At 44.2% G+C, this 14,103-nt stretch overlaps 1 protein-coding gene across 1 annotated transcript in view; it reads left to right on the top strand.

The window, feature by feature from the left end:
- The first annotated feature begins 1,486 nt into the window (after positions 1-1,486).
- Positions 1,487-14,103, top strand: part of LOC144139820 (multidrug resistance protein mrp-7-like) — a 17,921-nt gene continuing 5,304 nt past the window's right edge. The window contains exons 1-6 of the mRNA XM_077672073.1: positions 1,487-1,684; positions 5,015-5,161; positions 5,435-5,528; positions 5,863-6,083; positions 11,260-11,436; positions 12,873-13,040. Coding sequence (XP_077528199.1) covers positions 1,490-1,684; positions 5,015-5,161; positions 5,435-5,528; positions 5,863-6,083; positions 11,260-11,436; positions 12,873-13,040 — 1,002 coding nt within the window. The 5' untranslated portion in view covers positions 1,487-1,489. The remainder of the gene's footprint in view (positions 1,685-5,014; positions 5,162-5,434; positions 5,529-5,862; positions 6,084-11,259; positions 11,437-12,872; positions 13,041-14,103) is intronic.

Raw genomic sequence — 14,103 nt, 5'->3', positions numbered from 1 at the left:
GCCATCTACAAACGCTCCATACCGTAAGACGGGAAACAGTCGTGTCCCATTTCCATGAATGTGAACACACTAGCGAAATAGGAGAAATTAGCCAACAATATACGTATACAGGGAGAGTAATAGGAAGTGTAATAGGCAAACTCATGCCGCGTTGCAAACACGTCGGTGCAAAGAGAGGTTTAAGTAATGGTGCAGTGCGCATCCTGAGAGAAGCGGTTAAAAATATGTGTTTGAAAATGTCACCACAAGTAAACATTTACAAAAAAATGTTGCAGTGGTATTACTCCAGGATTTCTTTTTTGTCTGCAATAAACGGCCCCAAAGACGAGGATGATCTAATTGTCGATGTAGTAAGAAGGTTTGGCGAGTTCTATTCGCCCGCCCTTAACCGGAGTCAGATAACGAAACTTCATTTGGAAAAGTGGACGCGATTACCACCTTTTTTTTTTCGGGCTTTTATTTAGTGTATGTTCTAAACCTTTGTGGGCTTTACACTTTATAGTAATTTCGCAGAAAAGAAAATGACAGATATGTACAAACAGAGGTATATGGAGATGAAATCAATACATCAGATGCGACGAAAAAAATCATTTATAAAAGTGAGTGCTTAACACAGGTGCATTGCAGCTCAGTAGCTTAGTGCACTTCAATCCCGTTCCTCGCAGTAACGGCACGCATGACGCTTGCCAATCAATCAATCAATCAATCAATCAATCAATCAATCAATCAATCAATCAATCAATCAATCAATCAATCAATCAATCAATCAATCAATGAATCAATCAATCAATCAATCAATCAATCAATCAATCAATCAATCAATCGATCGATTCATCAATCAAGCTATTTTTGCGCTATGTAGCACGCAAAAACTTTTTCGCAGGCAGCAATTTGGTAAACGGCGTTGATAGCACGCAAAGAAGAGAAAAAGGGATGAGGAAAAGAGACAGAACAAAATTTTATAAAACCTAGAGAAATCCTCAAAAGAATAGTAAAGCTTAAAAGAGCGCACAGTATATTTCATTAGCAATATAATTCAGTAAATACATCGAGCAGAGTTCAATAAATGATAATCGAAGAAACGTGTTTCTTCTTCAGTGGAATAAAAAAGGGTAACGTACAATAACTGCCGAACTCAAACCTTCTCACATTCAAGCGATACTTGAATACAAAAAACAAGGTTCGTGTGGTTCAGTAACAATAAAGAAAGGAACAAGCAAATCATGAACCACAAAACAAGATAGCAAAATGAGTTGTGGTTTTACATTTACAACTTATATGTCGTATTCAAAACACAAACGTCTATATTACGTGGGCTCCATCCGAAACGGAGTGAGAGGAGGTCGGTGCATCCAATGTTTCAGGCAGCTAGCAACAAGTCTAGCTGGTTATGCCACTGATACTGGAGGCTGAATCCTTTTGGAAATTTGATTGTCGGCTTTGAGTACCTGTGCGCTTCTTTTTTTCTTCGCACAAGCAGAAGCGCATCATGAAATACCGAGACGAACGAGTGAGGAAGTTGGCGGACACCGTGTCTTGTGTTCGACTGGTGAAGTTCTACGCCTGGGAAGACGCTGTGGCACAAGCGGTGACAGTTTTTCGAGACAGGGAGGGCTTCTTCATATTCCTTGTAAACGGGTTCGACGGCTTCGTCGACTCGCTGCAAAATTCATCAAGCTCGTTGGTAAGCACTTGCACTGTGAGACCGGGCTTACTCAGCGCTGCCTGACGGGGTTTTGATGCATGGGGCGCATCAGTATACGTGCTGTAGTCGCAAACAGCTTAAGTCTGTACCATTTCCGACATGAAAGACATTTTGTGTTCGTCCGCTTCCAATGACGTCTCGCCATTTGCATGACGTCAGCGACGTACGTTTGGAAGAACTACTTCCAATATGGCCGTGCCCGCTAGCCGGTCGCCGTCGCGTCGTTCAGTGTCAACAAGCTTGCCGAGAACTTAAGCGCTGTATCGGATTTGTGTTACGATTGTGCTGCAGTGCACTAAGTAGGCGCATTAACTGCGTTTGTTTAGTGTGTGTCTTTACGAGTCGTGATCTGCACATCAGGAAATCGTGATGGCCTGTTTTTGTGCGAGACATCGTCAGCGATCCAGAACTGAGAACGCGGAGGCTGCATCTATTGCTGGAGTGATTGTGGAACGCGTGTCTGCATAACGCAACCTCTCTGAGGAAATATTGTGAGAGCGTTTTTTCTACGACAGTTGGGTAGAAGTTTGCGAGGGTTCTTTTTTCGGGCTAGGAACGTAGGGTTCACCCGATGTTGATTGCGAGGCCTATATAGTTTTTTCCCGACTGGCCGGACGCCGTGCTGGATTGTACTCGCGAGTGTGGCGTTTTTTTTTTCTTTTTTCTAATACATGTAATCGTTATAATAGTGTAAATAAAATTAATTGGTCTAACAAAATTTTGAAAAAGTAAAAATTACAAAAATAGAAAACAAAACCTATAACCCCAAACTTTACGACCCATTGCATTTCCACAATTATATAGATTTTGCGGAAGCTCCACATGTTATTGTTATATTAGCGAAATTGGAGAATAATGGTCGAACTAAATCTTGAAACACTAAAAAATAAAAATAAATATAAAACAATTACGGAAAACACCAACCGTGTAACGCCCCCGCCTTTCCACAATAAGGCAGATTTTGCAAAAGTTCCACCTGTAATCGTTATAATATGTACAGTGAGATAATTGGTCGTACAGGATTTAGAAAAACCAAAAACGTGGCTATAAAGAATTCACACTCAAGACAAGCGTCATCAGAATTATACGCATTAGTTGACAATTCGCTGAATTCCTTGCAGAATTTTTGTTCTTGCACGTTATCCCGAGACTATTACGCAGTTTTTGGCCTGATTGATTGATTGTAGGGTTTAACGCGCCGACGCAACGCAGGCGATGAGGCGCGCCGTAGTGGAGGGCTCCGGATTAATTTCGACCACCTGGGGATCTTTAACGAGCGCCGAAATCTCGAACACACGGGCGTTTTTGCGTTTCGCCTCCATCAGAAAAGCGGCCGCCGCGGCTGGGAATCGAACCCGCGACCTCGTGCTCAGCACCGCAACGCCTTAGCCACTGAGCCACCGCGGCGGGTCAGTTTTTAGCCTCGTGCAGTGCAACTGATACACGCTAGGTTCTGACGAAAAGGGTGTGCGTCTGCAGGGCGTGTAGAAAAAATCGCGTAGATTGTTTAATCTTTTGGCAAACGCAACTTTCTGGTGAATGCTCTGTAGCTCTCAATCTTGTGTAAGTATCCGAAAATGTCATAAAGAAATTGGTTGGTTCGATGACTGTAAGACGACGCCAAATTTCGTTTACCTGTCACAAACAGTTCCCAGTGAAGCTGTTAAATGTTGAAGAATATCCGTCTGGTGTGAAGACATGGCCGCCTACGGAGGAAGTACGGTTACAAGTAATGGCCGCAACAAACTAAGAGACAATTAGAAGAAACGACGACTCCAAAATTACGCCGTTTCAGCTACTTTCGTTTGTTACGTATTTCCCATTAAATTTATAGATATGGTGGAATTTCAGTCTGCTGTCAATACATGCCCCTCTCCGGGAGGGAAATGGGCAGCTCCATGTTTATCCTGTAGAACAACTATATTCTGTCTAAGTTTCACTCAGTGAACTGACTTAGAAGTATGCCCGGTCACAAATTATAAACAACGTGCTTGGGTCGTGCAATTCTTGGACTGTGCCCAGCTCCCCTGGTCGTACTTCTACAATGATTGGAAGGGCACAGAAATTTCTTTAGTTGAATCAAAATATCTCCTGCCATTGGGTCCTCCGCTTAGAACCTGGAGATGGACGAAACGGTGCGAATATTTTTTCCAAATATCTAACAATGGTGTTGATAAGAGCATCAGCACGTGAGGGCGTATCGCTGTTATCAAGATGGTAACAAATCAGTTCGAGTAGAAAGCGCTCACTCTCTGCTTGAGCGGCCGCGTTTGATCACGTTGTTAAATAGATATAATTCAGATATTCTGTAGACGCTGCGTTAGCAATTAGCCGTATGGTTACTAAGGCTACTGCATCACGTTCGCCTGAGGCATACTTTGTCCACAGGGTCAAAAGGCCCCCAAATAAATTCTTTACTGTTCAGTATTGTCAGATGATTGTACCGTTGCCTATTTACGGGCTGATGAGGGCGAGTTTTATGCGCTTATTTCCCATGCATGTGGCATGTTCTCGCAAGACCGGCCCGGAATATCAAGAGAATGTGTATATGTCTCGAGTGGCCTGTCATCTGCTTATGTACTCCACAAATGAGCATTGTTCTTTTTTATTTTGTACTTGAGCGCTTTCTGTAAAACAATTCAGAGAAAGTGCGCCTAAAGAGAAATAAACATGGGATAGTATTCTAGAACAAGCAAAAGAATCTGAACTGGCCTCTTCGTCGGCGGAAAGTGTGAAGCATTTATGTATTTACTTTTAGCAAAAAGTGAACTACAATACATTATACAATCGCAAAAATCTCGAACTCCGTCCAGTAGAAAAAATTATGCGAAAGGCAAAAACAAAAAAAATATATAACCTCACAAAACTAAACAGAGCAGTTTTGTAAAAAGAAGTTCACTCGAATTGCACGCCGATGAGTTCCAGTGCGCCTGGAAGATACATACGATGAGCTCCAGTGCACGTGGAAGATACATAATTTTTTACTGACTTTTTGTTTCGATTTTTTAGGCAATTATTCCTTGATGGCAGGCACAATGAGCAGCACAGAAAATACCGCGCTTGCAGGCAACGAAATGAGCCCCAAAACGTGGGCGCCACCCTTAGTACGGCATGTATTTTTATGTTCAGAAGATACATGGCCCTCGCTGTATTTAAAACAACGGAAAGTCTGTCCAGGGCTTATGCGCACACAACCCCATAAACTAAAACTGAAGACATCGTCGTTACTCCATTTGCGGGCTTCGGAAGTCCACATATTTGACTTGATACAAAATACGACTAATGGCCGTTTACGGTTTTGTTTTGCAGATGACCATAATAATTTTCGGAACGTTCGCTTCTCTGAATAACTCCCTGACCTTGACAGCTGCGGCCACATTCTCTGCTCTTTATATGCTATCCATCATAGATGTTGTCATCATGAATCTAGCCGCAGTCCTTCGTTACAACAGCATGGTACGTATATGTGAAGTCTTCCGGTCAATCGTTGATCTTCTCGATCAGCATTATTAGGCATAACCATTCCGGAGAAAAAAATAGGTTGCAAATCACTGCACTACAGTTTTACTCCGGATATCGTATCTTGAAAGGAATTGTTTGGTAATACATGTCGATTTATCGATGCCACAAGTCCAGCATAAAAGCAACAGCATCATCAATAATAATGTGAGTGGGTGCCAGTTAATGTATGATACAGGCGCATAAGTTAGGCGTGACTGTTTTTTGTAGGCGTTGGAAGGCTTGAGAAGAATGACAGCTACTCTTACTGCTGAGGAAGAGATGGCAAAACACCATGGACGGAAGGACATTCGACTGAAAAAAGGTATGTGGGCATGCAGTTCTTCATACGGTCGCCTGCAATTTATTTCAATATTAGAAAAGGTGTACTGAATGACCAGCCATTCTACTGGTCGTTTGTAGCGTGACATACGAAACTTTAAATCTTTAATGCGAGATAAGATTAATATCATCAAGGTAAATTTTTTAAACGTAAATTCCTACGATAGTAGTAATATCAAGTGTCTGACCGGTTTGTTCAACTCAACTGATTATATGCACTCCATATACGGGCTTCAAACAAGCCACTTCCCAAGCCATAGCACTGACACGTCCTCTATCTCCTGATTTTTTGTCTACGTCATCAATTTTTTTTGAAGGTCACGTCATTGTCAAAAACTGCTCACTTCATTGGAGTGAACAAGACACCGAACAAGATGCTGTCAACAAAGATGAGAAGCTCGCCCTTTTGAACGTCGACGTCGATATCCCCCCAGGGGCCTTTGTGGGGGTTGTCGGAACGGTTGGAAGTGGCAAATCAGCTCTTCTTACCGGGATGCTTGGAGAGCTGCAATGCCGTGGAGGAGCACTGCACGTTGGTGTAAGATAAACTAAAATGTGAAATCGCACACTAAGCCAAGCATGCTTCGTTTTTGTGAAACGGTTATATAGGAGTGCTCTTGAATCTATGATAACACAAAAATGTTTTTCGTCATTCTTTGAGAGAACGTAATACTGCTGTGAAAATACCAGCGACGCGAACAAGCCTGTCGGCAGTAATGACTGTAAACGGGGAACAATTTATAGTTCGTGAATGCATGCCCCGACTCATCCTCTGATGAAGCAGCATTATCCCGCAGTTATAGACCGAAAGTAAATTGACAAAACCGCAGCTGTCTCCCAAACGTATCTGCGGTTTTCTTTGCGCTAAATACTCTCGCCAGATGTGACACATGCCTGCATTTTAATAGTTTGGAACTATTCTGCCTACTTAAGGCGTGGCCAAATATTCGTTGAATTTGGCCTGGCGACTGAGTTGTGTGGTAGGCAAACCGAGAAACGGAGACACCAAAGTTTTCACTACCGTCTTTAAAATTCGTGACTCATTCGTTTCTGCTGGGAATCGCAGCGCAGGTAAAATAACTGCCCTAATTCTGTTTGTCCCTTCAATCTATTGAAACAACGTTGATGCATTGCTGCACTGCACGAGAAAACGTTGAACAAATCCATGTATGAGCACCGTCATACAGCCCGGCGGAAGCATTGGGGAACGGATATCGCCTAAATCTATTGCAGTGTTTCCCGCATTTCGCGTATTTAACAATTTTACACGAGTTAATTATTTCAACGAAATGGTTGTACTAGAGATTTAAACCTTCAACAAGCCATGCTCCGTTATTGGTTTTGTCGTGCTTTTTTATTATGAACACGTAGACGCACACGTCGTCTTGTACTGCCCTGGAAGCGAGAAGTGCCTGTGTTTTCCTGCTGGCACCCAGTTTTCAATTTGCCATCTGCTTTGGTAGACAAACAGTGCAACCTTATCGGAATGCTCCATGGGTATTCTTAAAAAAATGTGCCTATTTGTAAGAATACACATAGCAGGGTAACGATGAAAACGGCAGGGTAACGGTCAAAAATAAATACACACATTGGAAACACCGCGTCGTTCGATTCGCCCATTCGTGCCAGTGAGCGTCATTTTTCTTAAATGCTTTTACACGCTTCCTTCTTGACAGATTTTTTTCGGGGGCAGCCCTTTGGCGGCCGTCTCTGGGCTGAGCCGCGTTGTCGGCGTAACCGAATGAACGATGGCTGGACCGAGGAGTTTAAAAAGCGAATGATGAAAAAGACAGCACAGTTGCTCACAGATACCGTATGCGTACACCGTTTTTTATCGCACGGAGCACAAAGCACCTGTATACAGACGTGCGTTATGTCGCAAGACAGGATATATCGCATACCTGCATTGCGTGGCTCCAGGCACACTGGGGACAACCGGGCGCTACTGAAAATAACGCTTTTGAAAGAGCGCGGGACGTCACAACTGGCCCGCTTATGGAGGTGGATCTCTCTCTGTCTCGAAGCCTCACGTCTCTGGCGAGACACAAAAGGCAAAAATCGAGGGAGATTGTCGATGTCTATGCAAGAGGGAGGTAACGAGACAGAGATAACGAAACCAAACACGTAAGCTGACCTTCTGTCGCCATAAGCCGGAAAAAAAAACAAAAAAAAAACAGGATATACTCCTCCGGTACAAGGTATACGAACGACAACATAAGTTGCCGCCGTGCCTCACCACCGCAACCGGATGTTACTCCGCGCGGCGCAAGTAGTGCGCCACTGGGAATATTTTGAACATGGCACGAGCCGTTTCCGTGATTTATTGGACTTAATATGCTTTTAAACTACCGCAGCGACGACAAAAAAACTACGTGAGAAAAGGCAGACGATACCAACCATTAATTGCAATCTCCTTTCAAATCGCGCGCGCCCGCTGACATCCGGGTCCGTCGCTTAGGCGGAGTGATACTGTAAATGACCTATTGCCGTTCTTAACTTGTTACCGAATTTTGTCTTTGTTTAAAGTTTCTAGATCATGCCAAAATGTAATCGCCCGTGAAAGATTCCGGCACACACACTTCAGAGTTTAGCTAACCTTGAAGAACTCGTAGCATGCAGTGAACTGTGTTGTATGCGTTACTGCACAGTTCTGTCGATTATGCCATTTGTAGCACCTCCTGTACAAGCCAGCGATTCATAACCACCCATAAGGAAAAAATGCTCAGAATGCGGGAGTAATTTAGCCAGAACTTTCAATTCAGGCGAAAAGCAAAAACGACCGTGTATTCGAGATTTCGGCGCACGTTAAAGATCCCCAGGTGGTCAGAATTAATCCGCAGCCCTTCACTACGGCGCGCCTCATCGTCTGCGTTGCGTCGGCGCGTTAAACCCTACAATCAATCAATCAATCAATCAATCAATCAATCAATCAATCAATCAATCAATCAATCAATCAATCAGTCAGTCAGTCAGTCAGTCAGTCAATCAATCAATCAATCAATCAATCAATCAATCAGAACTTTATATTACCCTCAACTGGTTACCTGCACAGACTTTAGAATTCGCTAAATCTTGATGGGCTTCTAGCAAGCCGTGAGTGAACTGTTTTGCTTGCGCGATTAGATAATCCTGTCCCATGCGCCATTTGTAGCACCTGCTGCTTCTCACGTTGGTCGGCGCTTCTGAACAGACATTTCACGCCTAAGCTGACAGTGAAGATGGTTGTGGTTCGTTTCCCCGAAGTCCGGTGTCGATCAGGAACCCAATCACCCGGGCTCCGGTTGATTTGGCAGGAGGCTGGCAGGGCGATGGTGTTGAAGTTCTTGGAGATGGCGGTCGAATTGACGAACTCGAAGCGTTGAAGTTGATTAAGTGAAACGAAAGTTTATATACAGCTATTTATAGTAGGATAATTGGGTACATGAGTAATGAAAAGAAAATTCCCCCGCATTTCCCCGAGGGGGAGAATGTGAAAGTGCGAATGCACGGTTGTCGGCCCGCTTCCGGCGCTTGCGCTCGGCCCCCGCAGCCCACCGCCTCGCCGCCTTCTCTTCCATCTCTTCCATCGGGTTTGTAGTATCACGTGTACACCACGCAGTTATCAAGCCGCTATAACGCCGCTGAGTCGCCAACGCACGCCGCTGACGACGTAGTTTGAAAGCGTTAAAGATATAAGGCGCGTTACTGACAATATCAGCGTCGCGTCCGTGGCTTATTCGGTAGAGCGTCGGGCTGCGGCCCGCAAAGTCCTCGGATCGAAACCTGGCGCCGGATGCTGTTTCTTCTTTAAATATAGAGGAGCACTGCGGACGCCGACGCCGCCGGCGGTGGATGGTTTGGGGTCGCTTATAAAGGGCATTAGCTAAGGAGGAGGGTGTCACGAAATTTTCGGGGAAGGCGGTTCGCCGTGGTGGCGCGAGTCAGCCACCGCTCTCCGAAGGTTTGCGGTGGAGGAAGGGAGGGGGCAGTAGGCTGCGCCCGAACGAGGCGTTCGATGGCGCGACACTTGGCGAAAGGTGAGGGGTCGTGCGCGTGTCTGATGGGCGTTCGCTTAAGACGCAGTTCGCAATCTCTTCCTGAGACGCACTTCGCGCCGCGGACGCAGAGGCTCATCATTGCTGCCGTCGAGAGAACCCACGAGTGAGGGCTGTCTCAGCGCACTGCTGCTGCGGGAAAATCGTATTAGGGAGCATCGTAATCGCCAGCCATTTTTTAAACATGGCTCACTTCAATGGACTTTACTAATTGCAGAAAGCTTCTCTCAGCTCCAAAATGTAATGCAATAAAATAGCCAGTGGAGCCAATTTATCCCTTTTGAAGGTACGCGTTCACTTATCCCAACATATGGACCTGTTACAACACTAGCAGTTCAATTAAGAAATTGTTGCTGGGGATAAAATCGGCTAATAACTGTAGTCGGCATAATACCTGTATTTGGCACCAGGTCCTTGAAACCGACAACCTTGTAGGCAACTAGACTGTCTGCCGGCTTATACTTCTTGTTTTACAAAAAAACAGAATTAAACAATGAGTATAGTGTTTTCTGCATGATTCAGTGCGGCCTGAGTATGCAGCGTTGGTATAAGCGCAAAATATTGAGTCCAGCATTCAAGCTCAGCGTTTATGGAGAGATGCGTTGAAAAGAGAAATGCCTTTAACAAAATTGTGATGGACGTAGGCGAGCCACAAAGAGAAGCTGACTTGTTTTCCCGCCTAATTTGTTTCTCTCTTGTTGAGGTGCTTGAAAGTGAGCACCTAACACAAATTTTAGTTCGCGCCATCGGCTTTACCATTCAGTCAGTGTTCAAAACGCGCCATGACACTTTGTGGCGCGATATCCTGCTGCTTCTTTTCTTTCCATTTTTTGAATTTTGGGAATTGATATCACAAGGTTCGTTCTTTCACTTTCCATCCACATAAAACAACTCGCATATTACACTCACCTCTGTTGTTTTCCAGCGTCTAGCTGGGTATGTCCTAATTACGTTGACCTGATACCAAAGTACGTCCGCTATTTTCTTTGTAATAACACAACGAGTAATTGAAGATCCGAAAAAAACTGTATTGAATAAAATACTTTTGGTAATGTCGCATTAGAGACATAAAGTGGAGATTTGTAAACTAACCAATCGTTAAACTAAACTAACACCAGAGTCGTACAAATAACCTGTTTGTATCACTGTGCAGATTTTTTGTATCACCTCTACATTTATTTCACCCTTTGTCTCGCAACAAGCCAAGCTGCAATGCTATGCATTAATTGACTGCAGTTATTCAACATAAAAGGTTTGGAAGTTACTTGTTTTCAAAACCCCACGTTCAATTCAGTGCTTGGAATTTTAGGTGGATTCTCATTTTCACCCTTGTACCTGTACTACCGGGTACAAATTTCTGCGGGTCATGACAGGAGCTTTCAAATTGCATTTTATCGCAGTAAGAGGTACACTTGCTTTGTCCTTGCAAGTTCTGCGTCAAGCATGGCATGACGTACCAGAAGCTAGATAGGAAGCTATAGGACAAGAATTTACTTAGGTCGCTTAATCGGCCACCGAAGTTTTCTGTGCTCACGGCGGATAAGCATCTTATTGCTAATTTATGAATTCTTTAACATACGCCTAGTGTGTATAGCATGTTGTTCACAATTTTTGGAAACGTTTTGTGATACCCTTGCACGGGAATAAAATGAGTTGCACCCCTGACACCGCTTCATGCAGGGCAGGGTGGCGTACCTGCCACAAACACCGTGCATCTTTAACATGACAATCCGAGACAACATCCTGTTCGGCAGGCAGTTGGAGCCGCTACGGTACGCATCTGTGCTCGAGGCCTGCGAACTGCCAAGAGACCTTGAGATGTTTCCTGCGGGTGACCTCACAGAAGTGGGAGAAAAGGTAATGATGTAACAATTTTTTACCGGTTCAAAACTATACCTGAAGATACGATAAATTTGTATGTCTGTGCCTAAATCAAAATGCGCGGTCATGGTATTTACCTCCTGATAAGATTCGGCAGGTCGTGAACACCTCACTGATGGTAGGAATGATGAGTGAAGTGCCGTCCTGGCACCCCATTCTATCGTATTCTGAATGCCTCCTCCACTCGAGCTACCAGTAGAGGATCTCCTTGAAAGTGATTTTCGCTCGTACATGCATTGCGGTACAGTATATTTTGCTGAGTCGAGGAAAGACATGGAGTGGAGGACAAAGACAAACCCAAAATGCGACTAATAAATAGTAGCTCTCCTTGCTTTGCTTTGGAGCGCATTGGGTTGCGGGACGGCGACGAAAGAGTGTTGTTTAAAAGCGTGCATAATCCAGAGTGGAATATCTAGTCCCGATTTCTTCCAAGCTGTTGTATTGTCATGCCGTGCACGAGGAAAATTGTTGTGTCATTCCACGGAATAAGCCATAGGGCTATGGTCCTTCTCAGCCCTGCTCGGAATTTCGCACCATTGGCTTCTTCCAAAACTACGGTGCGTACTCTGAAAGAGTGTGTCTCTGGGTGTGTGCGTGTGTGTGTGTATGTGCGTGTGTGTGTTGGTAAGCGTAATGAGAGGTATTGGGGTATTTACCTCCAATAATGTGTTACGCTCTTGGTAATGTCTTATAAAAGAAACTGGGCCGAGTCTGTTTTTGGCTGCTTATATGTAACAATCACAGCCTGTCCCTTGATTACGCCGCCCGACCTAAAGCTCAAATGCAATCTTGAACGGGAAGTTTATATGGGTAAAGCTTTTCAAAACCACTTAATCTGGAAACACACTTGATTCTTGTCAACTCTACACAGCAAAAGAAAACATAAGGCATGTTTGAGGCCAAATATCAGCACGAAAGTGATAGTATAAGTGTTCGTTTATTTAAAAATGCATGGCTGGTGGATGATTGCGATAGAAAATATAAATATAAATGTCTAAAACGATGGTTCCATTCAAAAACAAAAAGCTCTCGCTCCCTACCCTAGACGTTTTGGCGGTATTTCCAGGAGCCAAAGAGTAATGATATGTTCCAGTTGATGCCACGCGAGCAGAGGAACGCGGTAAATTTGAATTGACTTTTGGCAAAACACCATGTGTATCTTGGAAGGAGCGAGATGGGAACGAAAAGCATGAGAGATGGGCGGGAAGAGAAGGGAGGTATATAAGTGGCATGGGCGGAGGAAAACTATGGTCTTTCAACGATATTTGCAGCGAAGTACGCAGATACAGGTGCAAGTTTGAATGATCAGTTTTTCAGACATTCTGGTTTTTACACGATGACTATTAACAAGGCAATGAATGTTGGCGGCCTGAATGCAAAAAGCAGTTACCGCAGCTTTACCTGACGTGCAGGGTGAAACACTGAGCGGTGGCCAGAAGCAGAGGCTGGCTCTGGCACGGGCAGTGTACAGCGACAGCGATGTCTACCTTATGGACGACCCGCTGAGCGGGTTGGACGTTCATGTGGGTTCTAAGGTATACGCTCAAGTCATCGGCCCACTTGGAATCCTTGGGAATAAGGTACGCTGGACGTTTTCCCGCGAGCTGGTCTATGAAGATCAGAGGTTAGACTGAAGGGAGATAAGGACAATTTATATTGAGAAACGAACTGAAAGTAGGCCAACTTCTTGGCAGCTCGCTGAAAAAGCGACGTCTGTCTCCGGTTGTAGTTTGGGGCTCCTTATCGATTATTTATGGACTGTGGCTGCTTCTCCATTACTGAGGGGTGCCAGTTGTCGCTATTTAAACCATACAGTGGGGAGAATCGGGATGAGTTTCAATACCCACTGACGCGGAGCAAAATTTAAGCCTTCTCTTGGCACGTCTCACCTTATGAGTGTGACTGGGATAGTAAACACCTCTATTTGTGTTGACCAGCGGGTCCTGTGAGCGGAAATATGGGGGCAACAACATGTAAGCAACGAGATTACCGTTCACGTGTTCAGAAAAGAAATTCTTTGGGTGGGTACAAGGACCCTTCACATAAATAAACGGCCCAATTATTATTTAAAAACGCGGTGTTGCCAATATCCCTTGCAAATAAATAAAAAATAAATAAATAAATAAATAAACAAATAAATAAATAAATAACCAAACAAATAAAAATAAATAAATAGGTGGCGGTACGTGCTTTTGTGTGTGGATAGCAAAAATAAATTGTAATTTTTGCTTTTTTGGAGATTTCATTGCTACAAATTAATTCCTAATGAGCACATGGCATTTGAAAAGTATCGATGTCACGCGATGTTTAGATGTTGCATAAGCATTCCGAGCTGATGGATTGTGGTTCGTGCTACACTCTCAACGCTTCCGTATACAGTACGCTCAACTCGTTCACTGTTTGGGATAAACAATAAGAACAAATAGCGGGCTATCTCCACTTGGAGATGGCCCGCTGGGGAGGGGCGAAGCATGGAGTGTATAAGTGCATTCGTGGCTCCTTGACGTTATTGCTTACGGAGATGAAACCATTAGCGGAGAGGCTATACAGAAAAGCTGTATAGCTTTGCTGTATAGCAAAGCTATACGCCTAGTGTCTTTGAAGCACGCACGAAGCGTTCTAGCGGGAGGGATTCGAAAACGA

This window comes from Haemaphysalis longicornis, unplaced genomic scaffold (genome assembly GCF_048455015.1).
Source record: "Haemaphysalis longicornis isolate Haplotype H1 unplaced genomic scaffold, Haemaphysalis longicornis Haplotype H1 scaffold_5, whole genome shotgun sequence".
In the NCBI taxonomy this organism is placed as follows: Eukaryota; Metazoa; Arthropoda; class Arachnida; order Ixodida; family Ixodidae; genus Haemaphysalis; species Haemaphysalis longicornis.
Note: the sequence above shows the minus strand (reverse complement) of the source record. Positions and strands in the feature narration are given on the sequence as shown.